The 19,968-nt window shown below is 64.5% G+C and overlaps 5 protein-coding genes across 6 annotated transcripts; all 5 read right to left on the bottom strand.

The window, feature by feature from the left end:
* Positions 1 to 89: 89 nt before the first annotated feature.
* Positions 90 to 2,471, bottom strand: H696_03860 (hypothetical protein; the record flags this gene model as incomplete). Its single annotated transcript, XM_009497721.1, has 1 exon — positions 90 to 2,471. One exon carries the CDS (start codon positions 2,469 to 2,471, stop codon positions 153 to 155), a length of 2,319 nt encoding a protein of 772 aa, XP_009495996.1. The 3' UTR covers positions 90 to 152.
* A 460-nt stretch (positions 2,472 to 2,931) lies between these two features.
* On the bottom strand, positions 2,932 to 5,139 carry H696_03859 (hypothetical protein). The gene is made up of 6 exons (XM_009497720.1): positions 4,797 to 5,139; positions 4,517 to 4,585; positions 4,243 to 4,355; positions 3,784 to 4,072; positions 3,459 to 3,537; positions 2,932 to 3,281 (listed from the first exon to the last, which is right to left on the bottom strand). The coding sequence occupies exons 1-6, from the start codon at positions 5,054 to 5,056 to the stop codon at positions 2,997 to 2,999; spliced, it is 1,095 nt and encodes a 364-aa protein (XP_009495995.1). The 5' UTR covers positions 5,057 to 5,139; the 3' UTR covers positions 2,932 to 2,996.
* A 542-nt stretch (positions 5,140 to 5,681) lies between these two features.
* Positions 5,682 to 11,940, bottom strand: H696_03858 (hypothetical protein). The gene is made up of 9 exons (XM_009497719.1): positions 10,444 to 11,940; positions 10,178 to 10,242; positions 9,959 to 10,078; positions 9,033 to 9,773; positions 8,790 to 8,889; positions 8,446 to 8,624; positions 7,898 to 8,252; positions 7,436 to 7,761; positions 5,682 to 7,167 (listed from the first exon to the last, which is right to left on the bottom strand). The coding sequence occupies exons 1-8, from the start codon at positions 11,707 to 11,709 to the stop codon at positions 7,702 to 7,704; spliced, it is 2,886 nt and encodes a 961-aa protein (XP_009495994.1). The 5' UTR covers positions 11,710 to 11,940; the 3' UTR covers positions 5,682 to 7,167; positions 7,436 to 7,701.
* Positions 11,941 to 13,189: 1,249 nt separating this feature from the next.
* Positions 13,190 to 14,769, bottom strand: H696_03857. Of its 2 annotated transcripts, XM_009497717.1 has the most exons (5): positions 14,487 to 14,769; positions 14,322 to 14,388; positions 13,912 to 14,208; positions 13,592 to 13,805; positions 13,190 to 13,474 (listed from the first exon to the last, which is right to left on the bottom strand). In XM_009497717.1, the coding sequence occupies exons 1-5, from the start codon at positions 14,571 to 14,573 to the stop codon at positions 13,276 to 13,278; spliced, it is 864 nt and encodes a 287-aa protein (XP_009495992.1). In that variant the 5' UTR covers positions 14,574 to 14,769; the 3' UTR covers positions 13,190 to 13,275. The 2 variants fall into 2 exon arrangements, with proteins under 2 accessions (XP_009495992.1, XP_009495993.1); XM_009497718.1 differs by lacking the exon at positions 13,190 to 13,474 and having other exon boundaries at positions 13,475 to 13,805.
* Positions 14,770 to 15,383: 614 nt separating this feature from the next.
* Positions 15,384 to 19,542, bottom strand: H696_03856 (hypothetical protein; the record flags this gene model as incomplete). The annotated part of the gene is made up of 6 exons (XM_009497716.1): positions 15,384 to 16,854; positions 16,980 to 17,128; positions 17,310 to 17,422; positions 17,571 to 17,651; positions 17,794 to 17,918; positions 18,028 to 19,542. The coding sequence occupies 6 exons, from the start codon at positions 19,540 to 19,542 to the stop codon at positions 15,463 to 15,465; spliced, it is 3,375 nt and encodes a 1,124-aa protein (XP_009495991.1). The 3' UTR covers positions 15,384 to 15,462.
* Between the last annotated feature and the right edge of the window lie 426 nt (positions 19,543 to 19,968).

Raw genomic sequence — 19,968 nt, 5'->3', positions numbered from 1 at the left:
CATGCTCCCCTCCCGTACCTTGGCTCCCCCTCCCCCCCCCCCGCGTCTTCCCCCGTCGTTGGAGGTCCCCCCCCCCCCCCCCCCCGGCCCCCTGGCCCCCTGGCCCCCGGCCGATGGTCGTGGGTCAGGAGGCGTGGTGGCGAGCAGCCCACTCAGGGGGGCGGTGGGGGAGGCCGATGCGCGAGGGCCGCATCGTCGAGGGCCTTGTGCATGTGAAGCCGCGGCCCGGTGAAGTAGAAAACCAGCCGAGTGAGCAGGGGCCGGGGGATGTCGGCCGCCGGGAAGGCCCCGGTGACATGGAGCAATGCTCCATGCAGGGCCTCGCGCGTGACGACCGGCCCGCCAGCAGGGTCCGGGACCGGGCATCGGTGCCCGAATAGCACGCACACCGGGGCCGGGCCGCTTGACGGCCAGCAGATCTCGGGACCCGGGGTGGCTTCAACCATGGCGGGGGCTGCCAGAAGCGCGGCCACCAGCAGCGGGGCCACCACCGTGCCGGTATCACACGAAATGACGGCCCGCAGGCCGGGGCTGGTGCCAGCGTCGACGGCCAGTGCTGGCCCAACCACCCGCAAGCACTGGTCAATGGCGAACAAGAGCCGATCTCGAAGCATCTTCCCCCCGCGGCGATCACAGCAGATGACCACCACCCGGCCGGCCGGCGGCGTGGCACCTACTCGCGCCAGGGCCGCGGCCAGGGCCCGGCCCACTGGCGCACTATCCCGGCCGGAGTCTTGCCCCGGTGGAGCGGAGCCCTGCAGGTCACCAAGGCAAAATCCACATGGGCAGCCATTGCCCAGAAGCCGAAGTAACTCGGCCTGTGCGCCGGGAATAAAGCGCAAGTCCATCGTGTTGCCCGGCAGAGCCGTCAAGATGTCCGAGTCGAAGAAGCCACACCGGGCCAGCCAGGTGGCAGTGAGGGGCAGGCCTCCGGCACCGGGGGCCGGCAGCGGGCCAGCACTCTGGACCTCCAGCCGAGTGAGGATGGCCAGCGCCGTTGCGGCCGCGCAGCCAATCGCCCCTCGGGCCGGAGCAGACAGCAGCACAGCTGCCGGGTCATGGCTGGTTACTGAAAAGTGAATGTCGCCCAGCGGGGGTTCGATCCCGGGCGAGGCCTGGCGATCGGCCAGACAGGTGCGCACCCGGCGGTCGGACGTGCCGGCCGCCGGATCCCCGGCGGTCAGATACTCGGCTGGGCCGATGGTCACACCGGCCAGCAGGGTGTCCAAGGGGGTTAGGATGGGACCCGAAGGAGCCGCACACCGGGAGCGGCCTTCGGTCAAGACATCCGCAGGGGCAGCCGCAGCATCACCATCACCATCACCAGACCCGGGCCCGAGCGTCGTGGCAGGCTCCAAGCCGGCCAATGTGGCTGGCACACGGCGCGCCAGCTCCAACTGCCGAGCCAGGCGAAGGCATCCGCCCGGCCCGGCGGCCAGCAGCTCGAGACGGTGCGCCCACCAGAGCTCCGGGGTGAAGAAGTCCGACCAAAGCTCGTGGTCGTCTCCGGCCCCGCGGACATGGTCATACGCCAGGCCTGGCCCGTCTAGCAGCAGGGCAGCCACAGCTGCGTCCTCTGGATCCAGCGCCTCGGGCCCCGGGGCCAAGTGCCGGGCCAGCGCCTCGGTGGCCGGGCGCTCGGACCCCGACGCCCCGAGACACCAGAGGGTCCAGTAAGCGTCCGCGGGGTGGGGGCCCCCGGCGGCCAGGGCCTCGGAAAAGTGCCCCGGGGCATCGAGCCAGGTCGACACCAACGGGCGTCTGGCCAGCGCCCGGAGGATGCGCTGAAGCGGGTCCTCCAGCCCGACCAGCGCCCGGGCGCTGCCAATCAGCCGTCGGGACACCGCCGGCACGGCCCGGCGCATGAGATCCCGCTCGGTGGGCTCGATGGAGGGATGCGTGTGCAGCTCGGCCAGCGGGTGGCTGGCGTAGTCCCATGCCAATGGGCCCGGCTGGGGGGACTGGCCACCGGGCAGATCCGGCAGACACTCGCAGGTCGGTGGCCCGTCGGGGCAGCCCGATGCCGGACACTCGCCCCGGCAACCGAGACCCAGCAGCATCGCGGTGCGGTTCATGACCGCACACCAAAAGGGCACCGTCTTGGCCAGGGCATCGCTGGTGACCTTGCGCGCGCTCGCCGTCGCGTCCACCAACAAACACCCACCCAGCGGCCCGGCGGCCAGGTCCAGCACACCGAGGTTTGCCCTGCGCGGGGACACCGTCCACTGGCCATGGTGACCGTCCTTCGACTGGAAGTAAGCCACTGGCAGGGGTGCCGACGCCCCGGAGTCCGGCCCTCGAGGACGGGCATACCACCCGCCACATCGCATGTTCGGCAAAGTCACAAAGCCCGATCCGGCGGCGTTGCCAAGGACCCGTGCCAGCTCTCGCCGCTGGCACTCAACATACAGGGCGTCGGCCGCGATCGAGCACAGCCGATTCCAGAAATCCAACGCACGCGGTTCGCTCATGGTCCCACCTTTGCCCTCACACATGCACGGGCAGGCGGCCGCTTCCCTTCGGTCGACCTCTCGCGCTCGGTATACCTCTCTCGTTCTTGGGCAACGCCGTCGGCGGGAACCCGCAGAAGGCAAAAATGGAGGTGCTGTCGAGGAGAAAGAGGGTGGAGGGGGCTTGGTTGGGAGCGGGAAAGTGGGGAAAGTGATGCAGGGAGGGGGGGGGAGAGAGAGAGAGAGAGAGAGAGAGAGAGAGAGAGAGAGAGAGAGAGAGAGAGAGAGATCTACTTGGCCACGTCCGCGCGGCAATCTTCCCCGCACATGGGGCCAGAAAAGGGACTCCCAGAGAAGATGCCATGTCATGTGATCCAGTATGTTGTGGGGAAATGGGCACACTGGTGTATTTGTGACCCCAGCACGGTCTGCCGTATGTACCAGGACCGGGGGGATATGCGTCTGTCGCGGGGGGGGGGGGGGGGGGGACTGCGCGTGCGTTGTCTCCCAACTTTGGCCTCCCCTGCAGGTGCGGGCCTGTCTCCATCACTGGAAGCTGGCAGAGGCGTAGCTGACGCTGTGGTCTTGGCGCGGATCGGCTGACGGCCGGCCGAGCACCGACGATTGGGCGTACGCATGGAATTGCAATGTGCCACGGTCGAAGTGATTCTTGGAACAGGTATCTGCCGGCCCGTGCTGGTGGCATCCGGCCTCGGGGCGAAGCGCTCCCATGGCCTCCAGGAAGAGACGGATAGGCTGGATTCCGCAGACAGTGTTGTCGCGCGACTCCATCAGTTGCTCCAGGCGCTCGGTGTCTGCCTGGCTAATGGCCTTGTGGTGTGTGGCCACGGGCATGTATCGAGGCCGTGGCGGCAGGTTAGTGGCCGGCTACTGGACGAGAAGCGTCGATTGCAGAGCGCAGTGCTTTGGATTGGGAGAGGGGGGAGGGGAGGGATGGGGGGGAACGGGGGCCTTGAGAAGCGTGGAAAAGGTGTGCGATGGTCGCACCTCCATGTACTCGAAGTCCAAGGCCTTGATCTGGGTCCAGATGGGCTCCTTCGCGCGGGACCCCGAAAAGGGCGTGAACCTGCCGCCAAAGAAGCGAGGGGGCGGGTGAGCGAGAGGGGAAGGGAGGGAGAGAGAGAGAGGGCGTGCGTGCGCGCGCGCAAGCGGAGGGGGGAAGCGAGGCAGGTGAGTGTCAAGGTGGCGGCTGGGAAAAAAAACAGATTGCCCAATATGCAGCAGATGCAAATGCAAATGCAGCGTGGATGCCCGTGCGCGGGTGCAATCGAAAAGGGCGAGGAAGGCCCAGCGGCAACGCGGCAGAGCGCACCGGAAAGACCGCCCGTAGTGGCAAAAGTCCGAGGACACCACACACAGGGTACCGGGGTCGCGAAGAAGCGCCGCCACAGTCGGCCGGTCGCCGGGCTGCATGCGCGACCCGACCATCAGCGGGACAATGGGAATATCGGCTGCCGGCTGGCCGTCAAGGTCCGACGAGGGGCTCATGCGCTCGCGAAGCATATAGCCGATCATGGTCATTGGCAGCTCGAGGCTGTGCTCTCCGGCACACTCGCCAGGGCGCAGGTTCTCCATGCGCCGGGCCAAGTCCTCGGGGATCACTTTAATCCAGAGGGTCAGCGGAGAAAGGTGGCGAGCACGTTTGTGTGCGTGTGTGCGTGTATGTTTGTGTATGTGTGTGTGTGTGCGTGGAGGGCGGAGGGGGGGGGGGGGGGGGGGGGGGGGGGGGGGGGGGGGGGGCAAGCAGGACGAGACAGGGGTCGCCACGTACTGGAGTAGTCAATCGGAAAGGCACCGAAGGGGGTGGCGAAGTGGCTGAAGGGCGAGCGGCCGAGGCCGTCGAACGGCGCCATGTGGCTCGGCCCCAGCACCACGATCCGCTTACTGTATGGACAGCGGCCCCGTCGCCGGAGGGAGATGGGATAGAGACGGACAGAAGCAGACAGTGAATAGAGTTAGCCCTAGTCGATGGAATACATCTCCGAGCGGCAACAAAGGCGAAGAGAGAATAAGAGGGAGAGGGGGGGGGGGGGGGGTAGTCGCACACGGCCGAGGGATCGATTCGACGAAGGGCAAAGGCAGCGGTTGGGAGACAATGCATCAGCCCTGCGTGACTTTGGTGACAAGTGTGCAGGCGTACAGGGTTGAGAGCGTGTGAGTGAGAGAGTGTGTGAGTGTGTGGGTGTGTGGATGTGGGTGGGCACGCGCGCAGAGGAAAACAGGAAAGGAGTGACGGCGGGCGGAGAGGGGGAAGGCCAAGTGACCGGAATTCAGTCATTGGCAAGAGCTCGGCCATTGGCGGGGCCGCGCGGGCCGACGACGCACGGGAGAAGCACGGCCTGGAAGCAGGGGCAGCTGCCTGATGGGAGGGAGCACCGGGGGCAGGGGATCGGATCGGCGGCCTCTGGCGCATCCAGCAACAGCGGCTCGTGCGAGGCAGGCATGGCAGTGGCCGGGTCGCGTGGGGCGCGGATCTCACGTTCGGCCGAGGCCATGGCCGCGGCGAAGAGCCGGGTCAGTGAGGCCAAATCAGCGGGATACCAGGTGCCGGACTTCGGCATTGGCCGGACATTAATAGGGGACATGGTTGAGAGGGGTCCAGGCCACAGAGGAGGGAGCGTCGCAGAAAGGGGCGGAGGAAGAAAGAGGCAACCGATTTCGGGTGGGGGGGGGGGAGGGAGGGCAAGCCACTCCCGACATGGCGGCATCAACCAGGTCCCTGTTGAGGCGATCTGGTCCTATCATTCCTCCTGTCCCGCCGAAAGGGCAGTACGGCGGGGGACCAGGAGGGGGGGTCAGACACTCACGCACCACCGATAACCGGCGCCCACCCGGGGCCAGAAAAATGATCGGAGGGTGAGTCGGAGCGGACTGTAACATGGCCATCACGGGTTACGCTCCGTTCAGGTGATTGGCTCTTGGCTTCCGCTATCCGTGCGAACCCTGTTAGCTCGACAGGCTACATGCGACCCCAGTACATCTGCTGACGATCCGCATGACACCGGAAGTGTTTAATTTGTGCCGCTTACGCCTCTTTCCCCAACCCACTGTAACATTAATTCACATGCCGGTCCCTTCCTCCTCCCCCTCACCACGCCGGCTCCTGTTCTTCGTAACCATCCGCTCTCCTCATTTCGCCCAGAGGTCACATCATCGGGGGCCCAACAAGTAGCCCCTCGCGGGAGACGCCCCCGACTCGAGACGCTAATTTGTGCGGAGAGGGAGGAGGTCTATTTCACAAGGACAGAGGACACCCGTGAGGGAGGAAGGGAGGGAGAAGGAGAGGGATGAAATGGAGGGGAGAGGATGAGGGCGGGGGGGACAATAAAAATACATGCACAGACATATGAATGGGCGGAGGGGAAAACAGCTCGAGTCACAAGCACGGCTCTGCCTAGAAGCTCGATGGAGGGGCGTCCTCATCGTCGGACTCGGCACCAGCCGCCGCCGTCGCTGGCCCCGGGGTCGTCGGATGCACGCGGCTTCCCGCGATGCCGAGGGACGTTGCGGCCATTGTTGGAATGTGACTGCCGCCGGAGTCCAGATCGTCAAGCCCATCGGAACCGCTGCCACCACCGCCACCTATGCCCCCGGGAAGGGCGTTACAGGCAAAGTAATACTGATCCAGGAGGGCCATAATAGGCTGGCCATGTCCCGGGTGGAGACTCCCCTGCTGGGGAATTGGCAGAGGCTCTCGGGCCGAGGAAAGCCCGGTACACGGGCGGCTGCTTTGGAAAAGCGGCCCGGTGACGCTGGATGCCCGGCCTCCAAGGGCACGGATGGACTGTGGTCGGCTACCGGGGAGGATTAGGGGCTCAAGTGGCTCATCCAACAACAGGCTAGCCGCATCGGCGCGCGTCAGACTTCCGGGCAGGGTGGTCGCCAGGGGGGCTGCTGTTGATGGAGGCTGCGTGCCATGCCGCCAGCCACCGGCTGGCGACTGGCCGGGCTGGCCTGGCTGGCCTGGCTGGCCTGGCTGGCCGGGCTGACTCCGATCCACCCCCCAGGGATCCGACACAAAGCCGCCACTGCCATCTGTGTCGGCATTCCACTGGCGATAGGGAACCTCCTGAGAGAGGGCCGTGACACCGGTCAGCGCGGCCGACGAGTCCGAGCCTCCGGAGGGGGACACTCCAGCCAACAAGGGAGCCGATCCCGTGCCGGTGGCTACCTCCGCCGGCAATCCCATCGCGAGCTGACCATCATCGTTTGGGGAATGCGCCCCGAAGGGATCAAGCGATGAATGCATGTGCTGCTGCTGCGGCGGCGGCGGCGGCGGCTGTTGCTCTTGCTGCGGGTTGTGAAGATAGTGGTGTTGGTGATGGTGGTGATTGCGCTTGCCCGGCAGGCGAACTGAGTCGAAGCCAACTGCCGTCATCAGCGCCGGATAATGGTCGCTCAGGGCTCGCCACTGGGCCAGGGGCGACTCCGTGCCAATTGGATCGGCCCGTGCCGGGGAGACGCCGTCACTTCCGGCGCCAAGGTCGCCTGTTGTGGCGGCTGGCGTAGTTGGGAAGCGTGACTCCCCGGCACTCGGCGCATCGGTGCCAATGGCCGAGGAAGCTCCGGTGTTGGGGGACGGCCCTGTCGAGATACCGGCCGCTTTGGCTGGAGGAATGCTGCTTCCCCCGGCAGACCCAAAAATCTGGAGGAAACGCTCTGTCCCTCGTGGCGGTCGCCATCCGGGGTGATTTTTCTGCAGATGCCCGTCAAAGCGGATTCCGAGTCCGGGGGAGTGGTGGGGAGGAAAGGCGGGAAAATAGATGTGGAGATAGATGCATGGACGGATGGATGAAGAGAGAAGGGGGACACGTATGTGAACACAGGTATACACATGTGTGAGTGAGCGAGACGGCAAGCATGCTGGGTGTGTGCGTGTGTGTGTGTGTGTGTGTGTGTGTGTGTGTGTGGTGTCGTGTCGTGTCGTGTCGTGTCGTGTCGTGTCGTGTCGAGCCTGTACATACCACAAAAGTCAGCAATGATCGGTCGACCTTCGATCGGAGGGACATGGGAGGGTCGATCTTTTGCCGCCACTCGGCCGCCACGCGGCTCTCCTCGGTCCCGGGCTCTGGGGGAACCGAGCCGAAACGAACAATGTCCAGAGTGGCCGGAGCGAAGATGAACCCCATGCGCGAATCATACTCCGAGTACTGCTTCATGTAGCTGATGATGTGGTCACTCGAGTGGGGGAGTTCGAAAAAGAGGACCACCGGTACCACGAGCAGACCGATCAACTCCCAGGCGATGTCCAGAGCACGAAGCTGATACAAGTCGAGAAGGCATCACGAACCTGGAGGCGCGAGAGGGGGGGAAAGAGGGAAGAACGGGGGGGGGGGGGGGGGGGAGAGAGACGGCCGAAGAGAGGATTAGCCAAGCTTCGGGCAAGGAAATGCAGAAGTGCCCAGGAAGACCAGTGGCCGACGGACCTCCACTGTGTGCAGACGCCCGCGCCAGCTCCGGGGAAAGTAATGCGTATGCTCGATGACCAGGGCCATGGCCCGCGCAGGGTCAGTGGCCCGTGGGCCGGCATCCTCCCCGGCCAGGGTGCTGATGCCGAGGCCGCTGAAGCCGATCCCCTCGAAGGAGTCGCCCCCGCGGCTGGACGACCGTGTTTGAGTGGCCAACTGCCGCCGGGCCCAGGCATACGCGACCGAGGCCATACCAGTGTACCAGAGGACCGTGCGGCCGGGGCTGACTTCCAACTTAAGAACCGCATCACCACCAAGCAGCGACAGAGCCAGCAAGGTAATGGCCACCGATCCGGTAATGAGGGTGACAAAGCTAGTTGCCCGAGGAGCGCGGGGAGGGGAGAAGAAGGCAGGTTAGCCGGGGGTGCATTACTGGGGGGAGAGAGAGAGAGAGGGGGGGGGGGAGGGAGAGAGGTCCCAGGCGGAAATGGAATGTGGCTATGTCCCACAGTTTGCCCATGTATGCCCCTGTGACTGTGCGCATGCACACAGGCATATAAGCGTACCGGAGAATGAAGCTCCCATATGGGGTGGGGAACTGCGACAAGTAGCTTTCAGCCAGAGGGATGGCACTGTCCAGCCGCCGCGAGAAGAGATGCCCATACTCGTTGAACTCCCGCAGAGCCAGGCGCGAGCGGGCGGTGAAGTCCCGCGAGCCAAACAAGTGGGGGTTGGAGTAGATGTGCTACATGTCGGAGAAGAGGGCCACCGTGCGATGAGGACGAGGAGCAGGAGGAGATATTGAGAATGGAATCAGATTTGGGGAAAAGGAGCGACTAAGGCGAGAGGGGGGGGGGCGGGGGGGATGGGATGGAGGAAAGAGGAACGCCAAAAGCAGGAGGCAACGTACTTGGCCATAGAGGAAGAGCCAGGTGGCAAGGAGGAAAAACAGGGCAATCGGCGAGATGAGGAAGAGGAGGACGCCGGCCGACCGGAACCACAAGGCCAAACTGCCGCACGAACGGGCCACGCAGAGGGGGCAGCCAGACCCGGGGAGGGTCAATTTATACTCCATTGATCGGGATTATGCGTGGGAAAGGACACGAGGCTGGAAGAAAGAAAGGCCCGAGCACATGGGGACCAGGAGGCGCACCGTTTTGACACCCGCGCATGGTACAACGGCTCAAAGACCTCGCCGCGCACCTGCCGCGATCGGGGCTCAAAGAGAACGAAGGCCAGCAGGGACTCCAAAATGAAATACATGTACCGGCTGCCTCGTGTGGCGCGCAGGACAAAGCCCCCGCGATTGGGGACCAGCAGGCCCCCATGGCGGCCGAGACCGCCGTGCGCCAGGATCCCCAGGAGGTAATTGTCCCGCCGGAGGATGCGGTTGGTCACCACGAAGGCGTCGAGCGGTCGGAAACAGGGAGACTGCCCGGCCTCGATGCCAGGCTCCCCAACTCCAGAGGGGTTCCCTGGCAGGGGATGGCCTGCATCGGTGCCGGGTGCCGCGTACACCGAATGCCGCGCGGTCTGAGGGCCGCCCTCCAGATCTGTCTGGTCGCAGGCCTGAAGCAGGGGGGTCCCACGAGTGGATGGCGGCTCAATTGGAATGGCACCACTGTCCCTGGCCTCGGGAACCGGCCAGTCCCCGGCTCCTTGGGGTACGCCAGATCGCCGGGCGCGCTCGGCCGGGGACGGCTGTGCCGCAAGGAGACGCTCCAACACATCGTCCCATTCGACGGCGCGGAGGTCGGTCTCGCGCAAGCCAAGGATGACATCATAGTAGCGACTCATACGCCGGAGGTCGCCAAACTGCCGGACAAATGAGGCAATCACAGCCAAGAGCAGCAGGAAGCACGCGGCCAAGAGCAGGGCATAAGGGACGTGCATGCTGCACGAGGACAAGTAGATGGATGGGTGGATAGGTGGAGGAACGGACAGGTGGAGGGACAGACAGGTGGAGGGGCGTCAGAAGGGGGGGGGGGGGGGGGGGGGGAGAGAGAGAGATGAAAGGGAGCCATGGAACGGCTCCCACAGGGACGATGACCGAGGGAGGGATAGGCTGATGACACGCACTTCCGAATGTTGGAAAACTGAATGGCCTCTGACAGGTATTGGATCTTGCCACTGAACAGGTCGCGATAGTTCACGCAGTAGAGCAAGAAGGTGGAGAAGCAGGTTGTGAAGATGAAGAGACTGTTTGAGGTTTTCCACAACGCGAGGTGAAGAAGGTTAGGCAGGCCAGGATCCGGCGGGTGCGATACAGAACTGCACCAGCGAGAGGGGGCAACGCACAAGACGACATAGAGGAAGTTGAAGGTGATCGACTGGATGCCATGACCGCAGTAATAATCATACACCTGCGGGGCAGCAGGAGAGGTGCGCAGTCCAGGGCGAGGGAGGATGAGAGAGAGAGGGGGGAGGGGGAGAGGGACATAGGGTGGAGGCACAGGTGAGCGCGAGGAGAGGCGAGGAGAGGCGAGGAGAGGCGAGGAGAGGAGGCGGAGAGGAGGCGGAGAGGGCAAACGATCAAGGGCCGACAACGGGCAGCGCAATCGAACCTGGATGAGGAAGGCATCAAGGTCATCGTCGGAGGGCCAAAGGTCGGCTTGGTCGCGCTCCTGTTGGGCCTTGAAAGCGGCCACGGCCTCAGCCTCCTGGGCCGACAGACCGGCCGATTGTCGGGTGAATTCTCGCAGAAAGGCAACAAGGAAGTTGCTGTCCGTCCCGGCACCCGACACGGGAGGAGGCTCATGCCCGAGGCCATCTTGCACCGTGGTAGATGCCGGAGACAGGGAGGTGACTCGATCAGCGGGCTCGGCGTAGGGACGGGTGGAGGTGGAGAAGCGCCCGGAGAAGGGATTCAGCATGTCTGAGGGCATGAGCCCAGGACCCCCCCTGGTGCCATTCCGGGATTTGGATGGGGCCGCTGTGCCGAATAGCCTCGAGGACAGGCCCTTTGAGCCGCCACGCCCCGGTCGCCGGGAGGAAATCAGTGGCCGGTCCTCCTCGGAGAGGGAATCCCCCCGGGTGCCCGAGTCGGACCCCCGCTGCGCCATGGGATACATTTCATAGGGAATGTCCGAGTGCAAGTCCCCGGCACCATGGTCGCCCAGTTGGAGGGCCGATAGCATGGATGCCGGGAAGAAGCTGTCCCCGGCATGGGTGGCACGCGGTGATGATGGCGCAAATCCCCGGGGAGGGAGGTGGCCATCGCCAACGGTGGTTGACCCGCCGCCCGAGTGCATGCGCACCGGAGTGGCTGCCCGGCCAGACCCATGTGAGGCGGCCACCTCGGCCGGAGTCAGGGACGGCGGCGGCGGGTCGTCCTCGTCGTCCTCATCAACGCCACCGAGATCATTGCCGGAGGTCGCAGCAGTAGCATTCGTAGCGGGGGGCTGGGTGCCGGCTTGTGGCTGCCCGGCGCCGGTGCCATCATGCATGCCATTGGCGCTGCTGTCGCTGCCCGCCAATGCAGGCCCCGCGTGGTGATCGTGCAGAAGCCCGGGCAGGGAGCGTGAGGCATCGGCCAAGTCACTTGGGCGTGACTGCGATCGCGGACGAGAGCTCACCGGGAAAGGGGTCGCATAGTGGTGGTGGTGCCCATTGGGGTGCGGGGAGTGCAAGCGACCGGAGTTGGAAGGACCTTGCCCGGTCGAGTTGGCGACCAGGGGACCCTGGCTGTTGGTGGGTGAATTGGATCCCAGCGGAATGCCTGAGGGCAGCCACAGGCCTGGCGGCGAGGAGGGAGGCCGACCATTGGCCAAGTCGGGGGGTAGGGGCGAACTCCGGGGACTATCGCGCCTTGCCGGGCCGTCACCCTCCATGGTAGGCGGCCTCGGGGTCCCAGGGACGGCTTGGTCCAGTGCGCCGGGAGGGGGCAGCTCCACCTGGCCGAGAAAAGAGGGGGAGAAAGGAAGGGAGGGGAGGGGCAGCGAGGGGGAAGGGGGCAGAGAGAGAGAGATGGGCAGATGTGGGAGGGACGACCGACGGGAGCAAGTAAAGAGATAGAGGGGGAAGGGGGAGGAGGAGAGGTGAAGGGGAGAAGGGAAGATGTGTGAGGTTGGATGCCGGAGGAAAGGTGATCTGGCCAACACCATACATCCCTTTCGGGGCATTCCCTGGCGGAGGGCGGCCACGGCGAATTGCGGTATTTCCCACCTGTCTGCCCCGGCGCCCCCCCGCCCGATCCGGGTCAACAACCTGCAAGGGGTGCCACCATCGAAAAGCACCCAAAACAACCAGTCTTGCTGGAAGTGTTTTGATACGAGCCCGAGTGTGGAGGGGCCCTTGGCACACCTTCACCCAGGGGGATCCCCATTTGTTGGGGGCGGGGCTCGGCCCTCCCCATGCCCGATCGCGCCGGAGGAGCACTCGCGCGCAACACGGGTGTACATATATTTTTATAAAAAAAAGTCTATTGATGCACTTGCATCCGAGGCATCGAGCTATTCCTGATAGAGCAAGTAGCCATGCTCCTGAGTCCGCGGGCGGGGGGGTGGGGGTAGGCGGGATCGAGCTTCCCCCCCCCTCCCAGCCTCGATCGACCACCACACCGCCCCGAGGGGCGTGGAAAGGCGGGCCAAGACACACCCGGACGTTCCAGATTAGAAAACCTGCGAACGGAAAAATCAATTAACCAGCATTCCCCGCGGTTTCTCCCCCATCACGCTTGCCCTGAAGCGCGGCTGCCTGGCGCGGGGGGACAGGATCGAGGGGGGGGGGGACGGCGGGGGAGGGGGAACGAGCGACACGCAGCCGATCGAGTTCGGGCGGCATGAAAGGCACAAATCGTGGACCCTGTGCCGGGTGCCGAACAGGCCCGCGCGCCTGCAGGGCGCTCGTCGCCGTGTCTGGGCCGCGCAGACGCTCCGGGGCAATGGCCCTACAGGTACTGTCCACATGCCGGAGAGGGCTGACCACCGGAGGCGCGCGTCCCCCGGGGCAAATAGCCAGGCCCCGGGGGGAGCCGCAGCCAAAATTCACCGCCGGGCCGCCTTGGCCGCAAAAATTGGCCCAATTTCCCGATGGAGGACCGCCAGCCGCCCCGGCCCCTCCCCCCCGTGCAGCCCCGGGGAAGAAGGGCGGGACAAGGCACATTTTCGCCACGCCATCGTGTCTGCTTGCCTCCCCCCCCCCCCACCGCCCGAATCCTGCCGGGGTCCGCCTGATCGCGCATGGCGGCTACTTCCATACCCGGATCCTTCAACACGTACACCACACACCTCAGACCACACATCACACGCACACACACACACACGCACACACACACACACGCACACACACGTACACACACGCACGCACACACACACACATACATACATACATACACACGCCTGCTCAGGGCAACAGAAGGAGACTCTTGGACAGTAAAGCGATCGGGGGCGAGGACTTCAGTGCGGGCTGGCTGCCGCGGCGTCGAGACGCTGCAAGGCAGCCGGCACCCCGGCCAGTCCCAAGGCTGGATCAACAAATGCCAGTCGCCTCGGCAAGTCGGCCGCTTGAGTAGGAGACAGGCGGGCAAGAGCCTTCTTGAGCTTCTTGTCCTCAGGCTCACCGATGAATACAGCCCGCCAGCCAGCGCCGAGAGCGCTGCACGTGGAAAAACGAACGGCAATTTGTCAATGACACCAGCGAAGCGGAGGGAGGGGCGGAAAAGAAGGCCCCCTGGCCTTCAAAAGTGCCAGAGCATGTGCAGCTAGGAGGTACCCGGCAACATCCTTGGTCGCATCGTCCCCAACATGTGTGCATTGGCCCGGGGTCAGGGGTTCGGTCATGGCCGGATCCCGACGCGCGAGGATGGCTTGGCCCTGGGCCAGTGCCGCACGGAAGATCTCCTCGGCCGGCTTGCTCAGGCCAGTCAGTCCGCTGGTCAGAACAAAGTCGAACTGGCTTTCAAGACCGCAGGACTTGAGGATATCCTCTATGGACAAGGCCAGGGCCGTAAGCAGAGCAACGGGTGGAAAAGAAAGCCGGTCAGCAACTTGGATGGCGCAATTGGGCACAGTGGCAAATCCGGTCCATCTTACCAAGACGTTCATCGAAATTCGACAGCACTCCCAAGCAAAGGGGACCCGGGCCGCCGGCCGCGCGAATCTCCGCCAGCGTGTCCTTCACCCCGGGAGACGTGGTTTCCCAGGCGTCTGCCGTGCGAAAGTGATCATACAGCTGGTGCGAGATGGCCTTCAGGGTCTCGTCAGGGGCCCCGGACTCAGGCAGGCCCTTCATCAGGCAGGCTGCCGCCACGTTGGACCACCAGGCTCGGTGGGCCTCCGGAGTAACTCCCCCGTAAGGCGGGGTCCCGGGCTCCGAGGCCCGGCGGAATTCTTTCACACACGAAGAGGGCCACATGAGAGGGGAGGAAGGTCAGCCATTTCCATCACACGAATGCGGGCGCCCGAAGACGCACAGCCCTGACACCAGATGAGTCTGGACGAACCTTCGAGGAAGGCGGCGGAGACGAGGTCCTGAGACACAGCTACGTTATGGAGGGCAGCGATCTTGCCCTGTGTTGGCAAAAGCCCGAGAAGGGGTTAGTCCAGGGGGGGGGGGGGGGGGGGGGGGGGAACAAAAGGACATTGGGGAATCCGAGAGGCGAACGGACATAATGAAAGCCGAGGCCGCCCTGGCTCACGCGCAGGACGGTGCCAGTGATGTCTAGGGTGACCAGACGGGGGAGCAATTGACTCATGTTGCCAGCATCGACATATGGTCTTGACCGAGCGGGGAAGGCACACGAGGGGCGGAGAGTCAAATGTTCATAAGGGGGAGAGAGGGAAGGAGAACATTGCCAGGGGCCTCGTTGGCTGTGGATGGCGGCAGACCCACTCAAATATGCATCCCTGGAGTGGCGGTGGCTGTGACAACGGCGGCAGCGGGGGGGCGGGGGGGGGGGGGGCGGATTGTGGAGGGAGAGAGAGAGAGAGAGGGCAAAAAACAAGGAGGGAGGCGGGGAGCTCCTCGGACCAGCCTCCAGCACTCGGGGGGAACAGGGAAGGGGGGCGGTTTTGGCGCCCTGCCGAATGGCAAGGGAGCTGATCGGCGCACATATGTGATATTCTGTATTTACAGAACGGGGCGAATGTGATCCGTATTTTGGGACACACACTCGCCAATCGCCCTGGGGAGGAAGAGCGCCCACATCCTGGAGAACTTGGCCAGACGCTGCCCAGATGTCGGCGCCACCACCGGGCCACATTGACCACAGCCCAGGCTCCGCATGTCGCTGACCAGGGGCTATTTCGGCTAGTGTTGGATCTATCTGCCACACATACCGGACAAGCAGAGAACCGAGAACAAGAAAGCCGGGGGGGAAAGCCTGTATTGTAGCTGAAAATATGGCCAGTCCGCACACGCCCGAAAGGGGCACATATGAGGGATGAAGTCTCCTGGGTCACAGGTGCTGCACCAGGGAGGGAGAGGGGGAATAGGAAGCCCCCTGCCTCATGTCTGAATACAGAGAGAGGGAGAGAGAGAGAGGGGGGGGGGGGGGGAGGGAAAACTGAACGTGTATATGCGGGGGTGTGGATGGGAGCTGGTGCGCTGAGACCCGGCTCCACCAATGTGGACGCCAAAACCTTTCAGGACACCTGGCCAGTGACCTTCTCGCGACGCTCGCGCATCAGGATATAGATGGGGATCTGCTGCATGTGGGCATTCAGCGAACAGATCCAGTCATGGCGAGCATCCTCCGAGTCGCATCCGAGGAGATAGTATGAGTGGTGCCCTTCGACCATCTTGCCATCGCCGGCGTGCTTGGCCGCCTTGATGGTCATGCTCATGGAACGCGTGCGCGACAACAAGCCCACCGAGAGGAGGGAGCTGGTCGAGGATGCCAGGGGAGAGGCAGTGGCTGAGGCCCCTGTGCTGGAGGCCACGATCGGGGCCTGGGTCGGCCCGGCCCCAGGCGTCTGAGGCACTGGCCCGGAGATGGGGATGGAGGCTACTGGAGCCACATCGGTCGGTGGTTCGATGCCACCGACTTGAGACAAGGACAGAGAAGAGGACGCCCCACTGGCGTCTAGGGATGACCCGGCCGAGGGGGATGCATTGAGGGGGCTTTCATCGCACCCAGGTCCTGCCGCCACCTCGGCCATGCAACCCGGACATTCCACCAAAGCGGCAGGCTGCTCGCCGCTGGGAGCGGTGCCCTGCTCGCTGGGAGCGGTGCCCTGCTCGCTGGGAGCGGTGCCCTGCTCGCTGGGAGAGGTGCCCTGCTCGCTGGCATCCGGTGGTGGGATCGGCCGCACGACCTGACAATCAGGAAGATGCTCAATCGGGGAGGCCACCCCCGAAGGAGATACCACCGGCGAGGGGGTCGGCGCCGCTGATGGCGAAGCCGGGCCCTGCTCAGACGGCGGCTGGACGCTCAACAGGGAATTATAGCGCCCGAGGGTGGAGGCATTGCTACGGGACGGAGACAGAAGGATCAGATCCGGTGAGGATTGCGGCCCGCTGCTGCTACCAAAGCCGAGGCTTGAGGAAAGGCTGGATGTGAATGAGGACAAGGACGAGGGGAAGGAGGAGGCCGAAGAGGGGCCACCGGAGGAGGGGGACGCCGGGGGGGCAGCATCCGGAGAAAGGGGACTCTCGCCGGGAAGAGGAGAGACCGCCCCGGACCGGGTCGAGGGCTGGGCCTGCTGCTTCGGCTGCTGAGCCAGCAGGTGAGCCGGCGGGTTGTCCGGATGGTACAGTTGAAACCGGAAGCGAGTCTTCTTGTCGCGTGACTGGCCAGCCTCACAAACGCGCAGATTCTCCAAGGGGATGATGCCGCACGGGCGAGGATCCCCCTGGCGCTTGAAATAGTACACGCAATTGCCGGTCAAGATGAAAAAGCGCTTCTTCCATGTCTTGACCCGGCCACCCTGCTTCCAGAGATACCCCTCGCGTTCGGGGTTGAAGAAGGTCAGGCGCTCTCTTGAGGCCGCGTCGTTGAGCTTGATTTCCTCTTTGAGAATGGTATCATAGAGGTTCTAAGGGGAGGAAGGAGAAGCAGCAGGAGGGGGGGGGGGGGGGGGCGAGTCGATTGAAAGGTAAGTCGCCAATGGTGAGGGGAGGGGGCGTGCAGAGATCCAAAGGGCCAGGATGGTGCGCGCACAGTCAGGAAGGACTCCGGCAAGTCGGCGCCGTTGTCGATGCCGCGGTTGTTGCGGATGAAGGCATCCTTGGTGATCTTGTTTCGGATGGCCGGGTTGTGAAGATCGGTGTTGAGCATGATGGTGGAGAAGGCCAAAATGTATGCAGTGTCTGGGGAGAAGAAAAGGGAGCGGGAGCGGGAGAGAGAGAGAGAGAGAGAGAGAGAGAGAGAGAAATGCAAATGGAAATAGGGAAGGAGACAGAGGGCGGGGAGGAGGTCAGTCATGAAGGCGTGAGAAATGAAGGGGAGGGAGGAAACGGCACGGGAGAGGGCGATGTGCTGGATGCGAACCTGAACGGGCAAAGACACCGGGGTTATTCTCGTGGAAGCGTGAGGCGAAGCGCTCCATCATTCGGTCAATTTTCTGAGCCTCGCCGGGGAGTCGGAAGGTGCTGAGGAATTGACTTTGAGGGGAGCCACATGACGGCGAATGGGGGGGGATGGGAGTGGAGGGGGTGTCACAATCGCGAGGTTAGGAAGGCATGGCGGTACCGCATGGGCAATTGCCAGTCGATGGCTGGCCACGGGGGCCTGGGCCTATCAGGTGCGCACCGAAGAGCGTTGTCAAAAGAGAGGGAGTGGAACTCTTGGAGGCCAGCAAAGAGGCTCAAAACCTCGACATTGAAGGCGTCCCTGCATGGTGCGCGAGGGGCAAGTGAGCGGATCCAGCAAGAAAGCACTTAGTGGGTGAGGGGAGGGGGGGGGGGGGGGACAAAACAAGGGAAGAGACGAGCAACGAAAAGGGGTCGCCTTGGAGGAGGAGAGGAAGACGCACCCGCCACCGAGGAATTCACCAATGGCCTCCTTGTTGAGGAAGTTGTTCTCCGGTCCAGCCAGGTACTGGGCAATGGACAGGGCCGAGCCATCGATCAGGCCGACATCCTTCAAATAATCGAACGCCTAGATCGAGAGACAGAGAATGATAAGTGAACAGGTGGAAGGGGAGGAGAAGACCGGCGACAAGACGGCAGCAAGAGGCCCGACGGGGGAGCAAAAAACGTGAGCGTACCGAAAGGGGATCGGCAGAAAACTTGCTCCGGGCAATCGCCCAGTGCCGACGGAGACGCTGCTCGGCCTCGGCGGCTTCAAAGTCCGGCGAATCAAGCAGGGAGATCGGCGAGGAGGGCGAGAGGAGCGAGATGCTGGTCCGGGTGCCCGCATGGCGACTGATCCCCCCATGGGCCAGGCCGGGTGACAGGGGATGCATGCCAGGGCTGCGGAGGGTGGGGGAGGCGGTAACCACGGGCGACGAGGACAGGGGGCTGGACAAACCACCAGCGCCGCCGCCGCCGCCGCCGCCAACAGGCAGAGATGTGGACATGATGCCCAGGGAGGAGGAGGCACGCTTGAGGGGAGCATCACCCTCACCAGAGGCGGGGGCGGGGGCTGAAGGCAAGTCCAGGGCCGTGGGAGATCGCGGAGCGGTGGGGCTTGCTTCGGCCGAGTCGGTGGTCGTGGCGACAGATGTGCGTGTCGATGCGCCTCGCGTCAAGCTGCCAAAACGCCCGGCCGAGCGGCGCAGGGAGAAGCCGGAAAGAATGCCGGAAGATGCCCGAGCACGAGCACCGCCGGCGCCACCGGGGGAGGAAGCCTCCATTGGGGGATGTGGAGAACGCGAGTCGGGGCTGGGCCCGGCTTCGACGCCAGCATCACCAGCGACATCGCCGGTGGCGGTGGCAGTGACAGAGACACTGGCCGCGGGGGTGGACGTGATGGCCGTGGTGGCTTCGGCATCACCAGAGACCATGCCATCCAGCGAGGGGAAAAGATCATCCATCAAACCCCCGGAGTCGCCGGGAAGGGGGCCTACACAATCATCCCCCGAGGCCAGAGGCACAAGGATATCCTCGGCCGAGGTGTCGGAGAAGAGGCTGTGATCATCGGACAGGTGTCGGCGAAGGCGGAAGGGCGAGTCGCTCGGCGACCGGGGGATGGAGATCGGACAGGAAGTGACGGGCATGGCGGGGGCCCCAACGACCTGGGTGTCATCGGAGAGGTAGGTAACCGGTGACAAGGGCGGCAGGTCGGGCGAGCTGTGATCGGAGGAATCACCATCCGGCAGGGGAATCGACACAGCACTAGGGGTGGTGGGGATGGAGGGGGCCATCTGCCCGGAGCTGGTGCTGGAAACCGGGTCCGACTCGTCGTCACTCAGGACCTCGTGGCAGTTGGCGCCGTCCTCATCGCTGTCGCTGTCCGTGAGTTCCAAGTTGCCGGGTCCCGGGTGGAAGAAGCTCTGCGGGGGAGATGACCCTGGGGCAGACCCGGTGGTGGTGGTGGTGGTGGTGGTGGTGGCCGTCGTCGAGGTGATCGTGGAGCTGGTCAGGTCGGGCATGGAGCTGCAAGGAGTGCTGTCCGGGAGCGGGAGGCCAGCGGGGTCCGCGATCGCGACAGAAGCTGCGGTGATGGCGGTAGTGCTGCTGCTGCTGCTGGTGTTGCTGCTGTTGGGGAAACTGGCCTCGGCACCTTCGGGTGGTGGGGCTGCGGGCGGCTGGTGGTGCGCTGCACCAGCCTCAGGCGACATGGGGCGAAAGGAGGGGAGGAGTCGGGGGACGGGGCGCCAGAAGGGGGGGGGAGGGGCGAGAGGAAGAGGGGGGCGGGAGGAGGAGGAGGGGGGAGGGGAGAGGATGGTAGGTGACTGTGAGCAAGACAAGCGACCAAGTGACTGGGAACCGAAAAAGATTGCTTGGCTGAATCCCGCGGCCATGTCGAGGCTCCCAGGGTCGGGCATGCCGGCGAACAGCTGGACCGCAGGACCCGGGCGGAGGTCAAGCCTGGGAACTCGCATTTTCGCCGATGGCCTGGCCTGGTGCGTGGACTCAGACGAGTGCGCGCGCGCGCGCGCGCGCACGGCCCTCGACCCCCTGCCCCTGCCGTATTCCTCGGCCCGCAGGGGGGGGGTAAAAGGGGAGATCTGCGGTGGGCAGGGGAGGGCGGGGGGGGGGGGGGG

The sequence above is a fragment of the Fonticula alba genome, assembly GCF_000388065.1.
Source record: "Fonticula alba strain ATCC 38817 unplaced genomic scaffold supercont2.6, whole genome shotgun sequence".
NCBI lineage: Eukaryota > Rotosphaerida > Fonticulaceae > Fonticula > Fonticula alba.
Note: the sequence above shows the minus strand (reverse complement) of the source record. Positions and strands in the feature narration are given on the sequence as shown.

What these genes read in the sequence shown, in the direction of transcription:
- H696_03859 (XM_009497720.1), bottom strand. Translation starts at nt 5,056, where the DNA reads ATGTCCCCTATTAATGTCCGGCCAATGCCGAAGTCCGGCACCTGGTAT. An exon ending in TTCCAGGCCGTGCTTCTCCC is followed by an intron (nt 4,586 to 4,796) that starts GTGCGTCGTCGG and finishes TTGTCACCAAAG; the next exon opens with TCACGCAGGGCTGATGCATT. An exon ending in TGGACTTCGAGTACATGGAG is followed by an intron (nt 3,282 to 3,458) that starts GTGCGACCATCG and finishes ACACACCACAAG; the next exon opens with GCCATTAGCCAGGCAGACAC.
- H696_03858 (XM_009497719.1), bottom strand. Translation starts at nt 11,709, where the DNA reads ATGGAGGGTGACGGCCCGGCAAGGCGCGATAGTCCCCGGAGTTCGCCC. An exon ending in TATGGGAGCTTCATTCTCCG is followed by an intron (nt 8,253 to 8,445) that starts GTACGCTTATAT and finishes TCGGGCAACTAG; the next exon opens with CTTTGTCACCCTCATTACCG. An exon ending in GGCGTCTGCACACAGTGGAG is followed by an intron (nt 7,762 to 7,897) that starts GTCCGTCGGCCA and finishes TCGCGCCTCCAG; the next exon opens with GTTCGTGATGCCTTCTCGAC.
- H696_03857 (XM_009497717.1), bottom strand. Translation starts at nt 14,573, where the DNA reads ATGAGTCAATTGCTCCCCCGTCTGGTCACCCTAGACATCACTGGCACC. An exon ending in CTCCGCCGCCTTCCTCGAAG is followed by an intron (nt 14,209 to 14,321) that starts GTTCGTCCAGAC and finishes CGTGTGTGAAAG; the next exon opens with AATTCCGCCGGGCCTCGGAG. An exon ending in GCGACCAAGGATGTTGCCGG is followed by an intron (nt 13,475 to 13,591) that starts GTACCTCCTAGC and finishes TTCCACGTGCAG; the next exon opens with CGCTCTCGGCGCTGGCTGGC.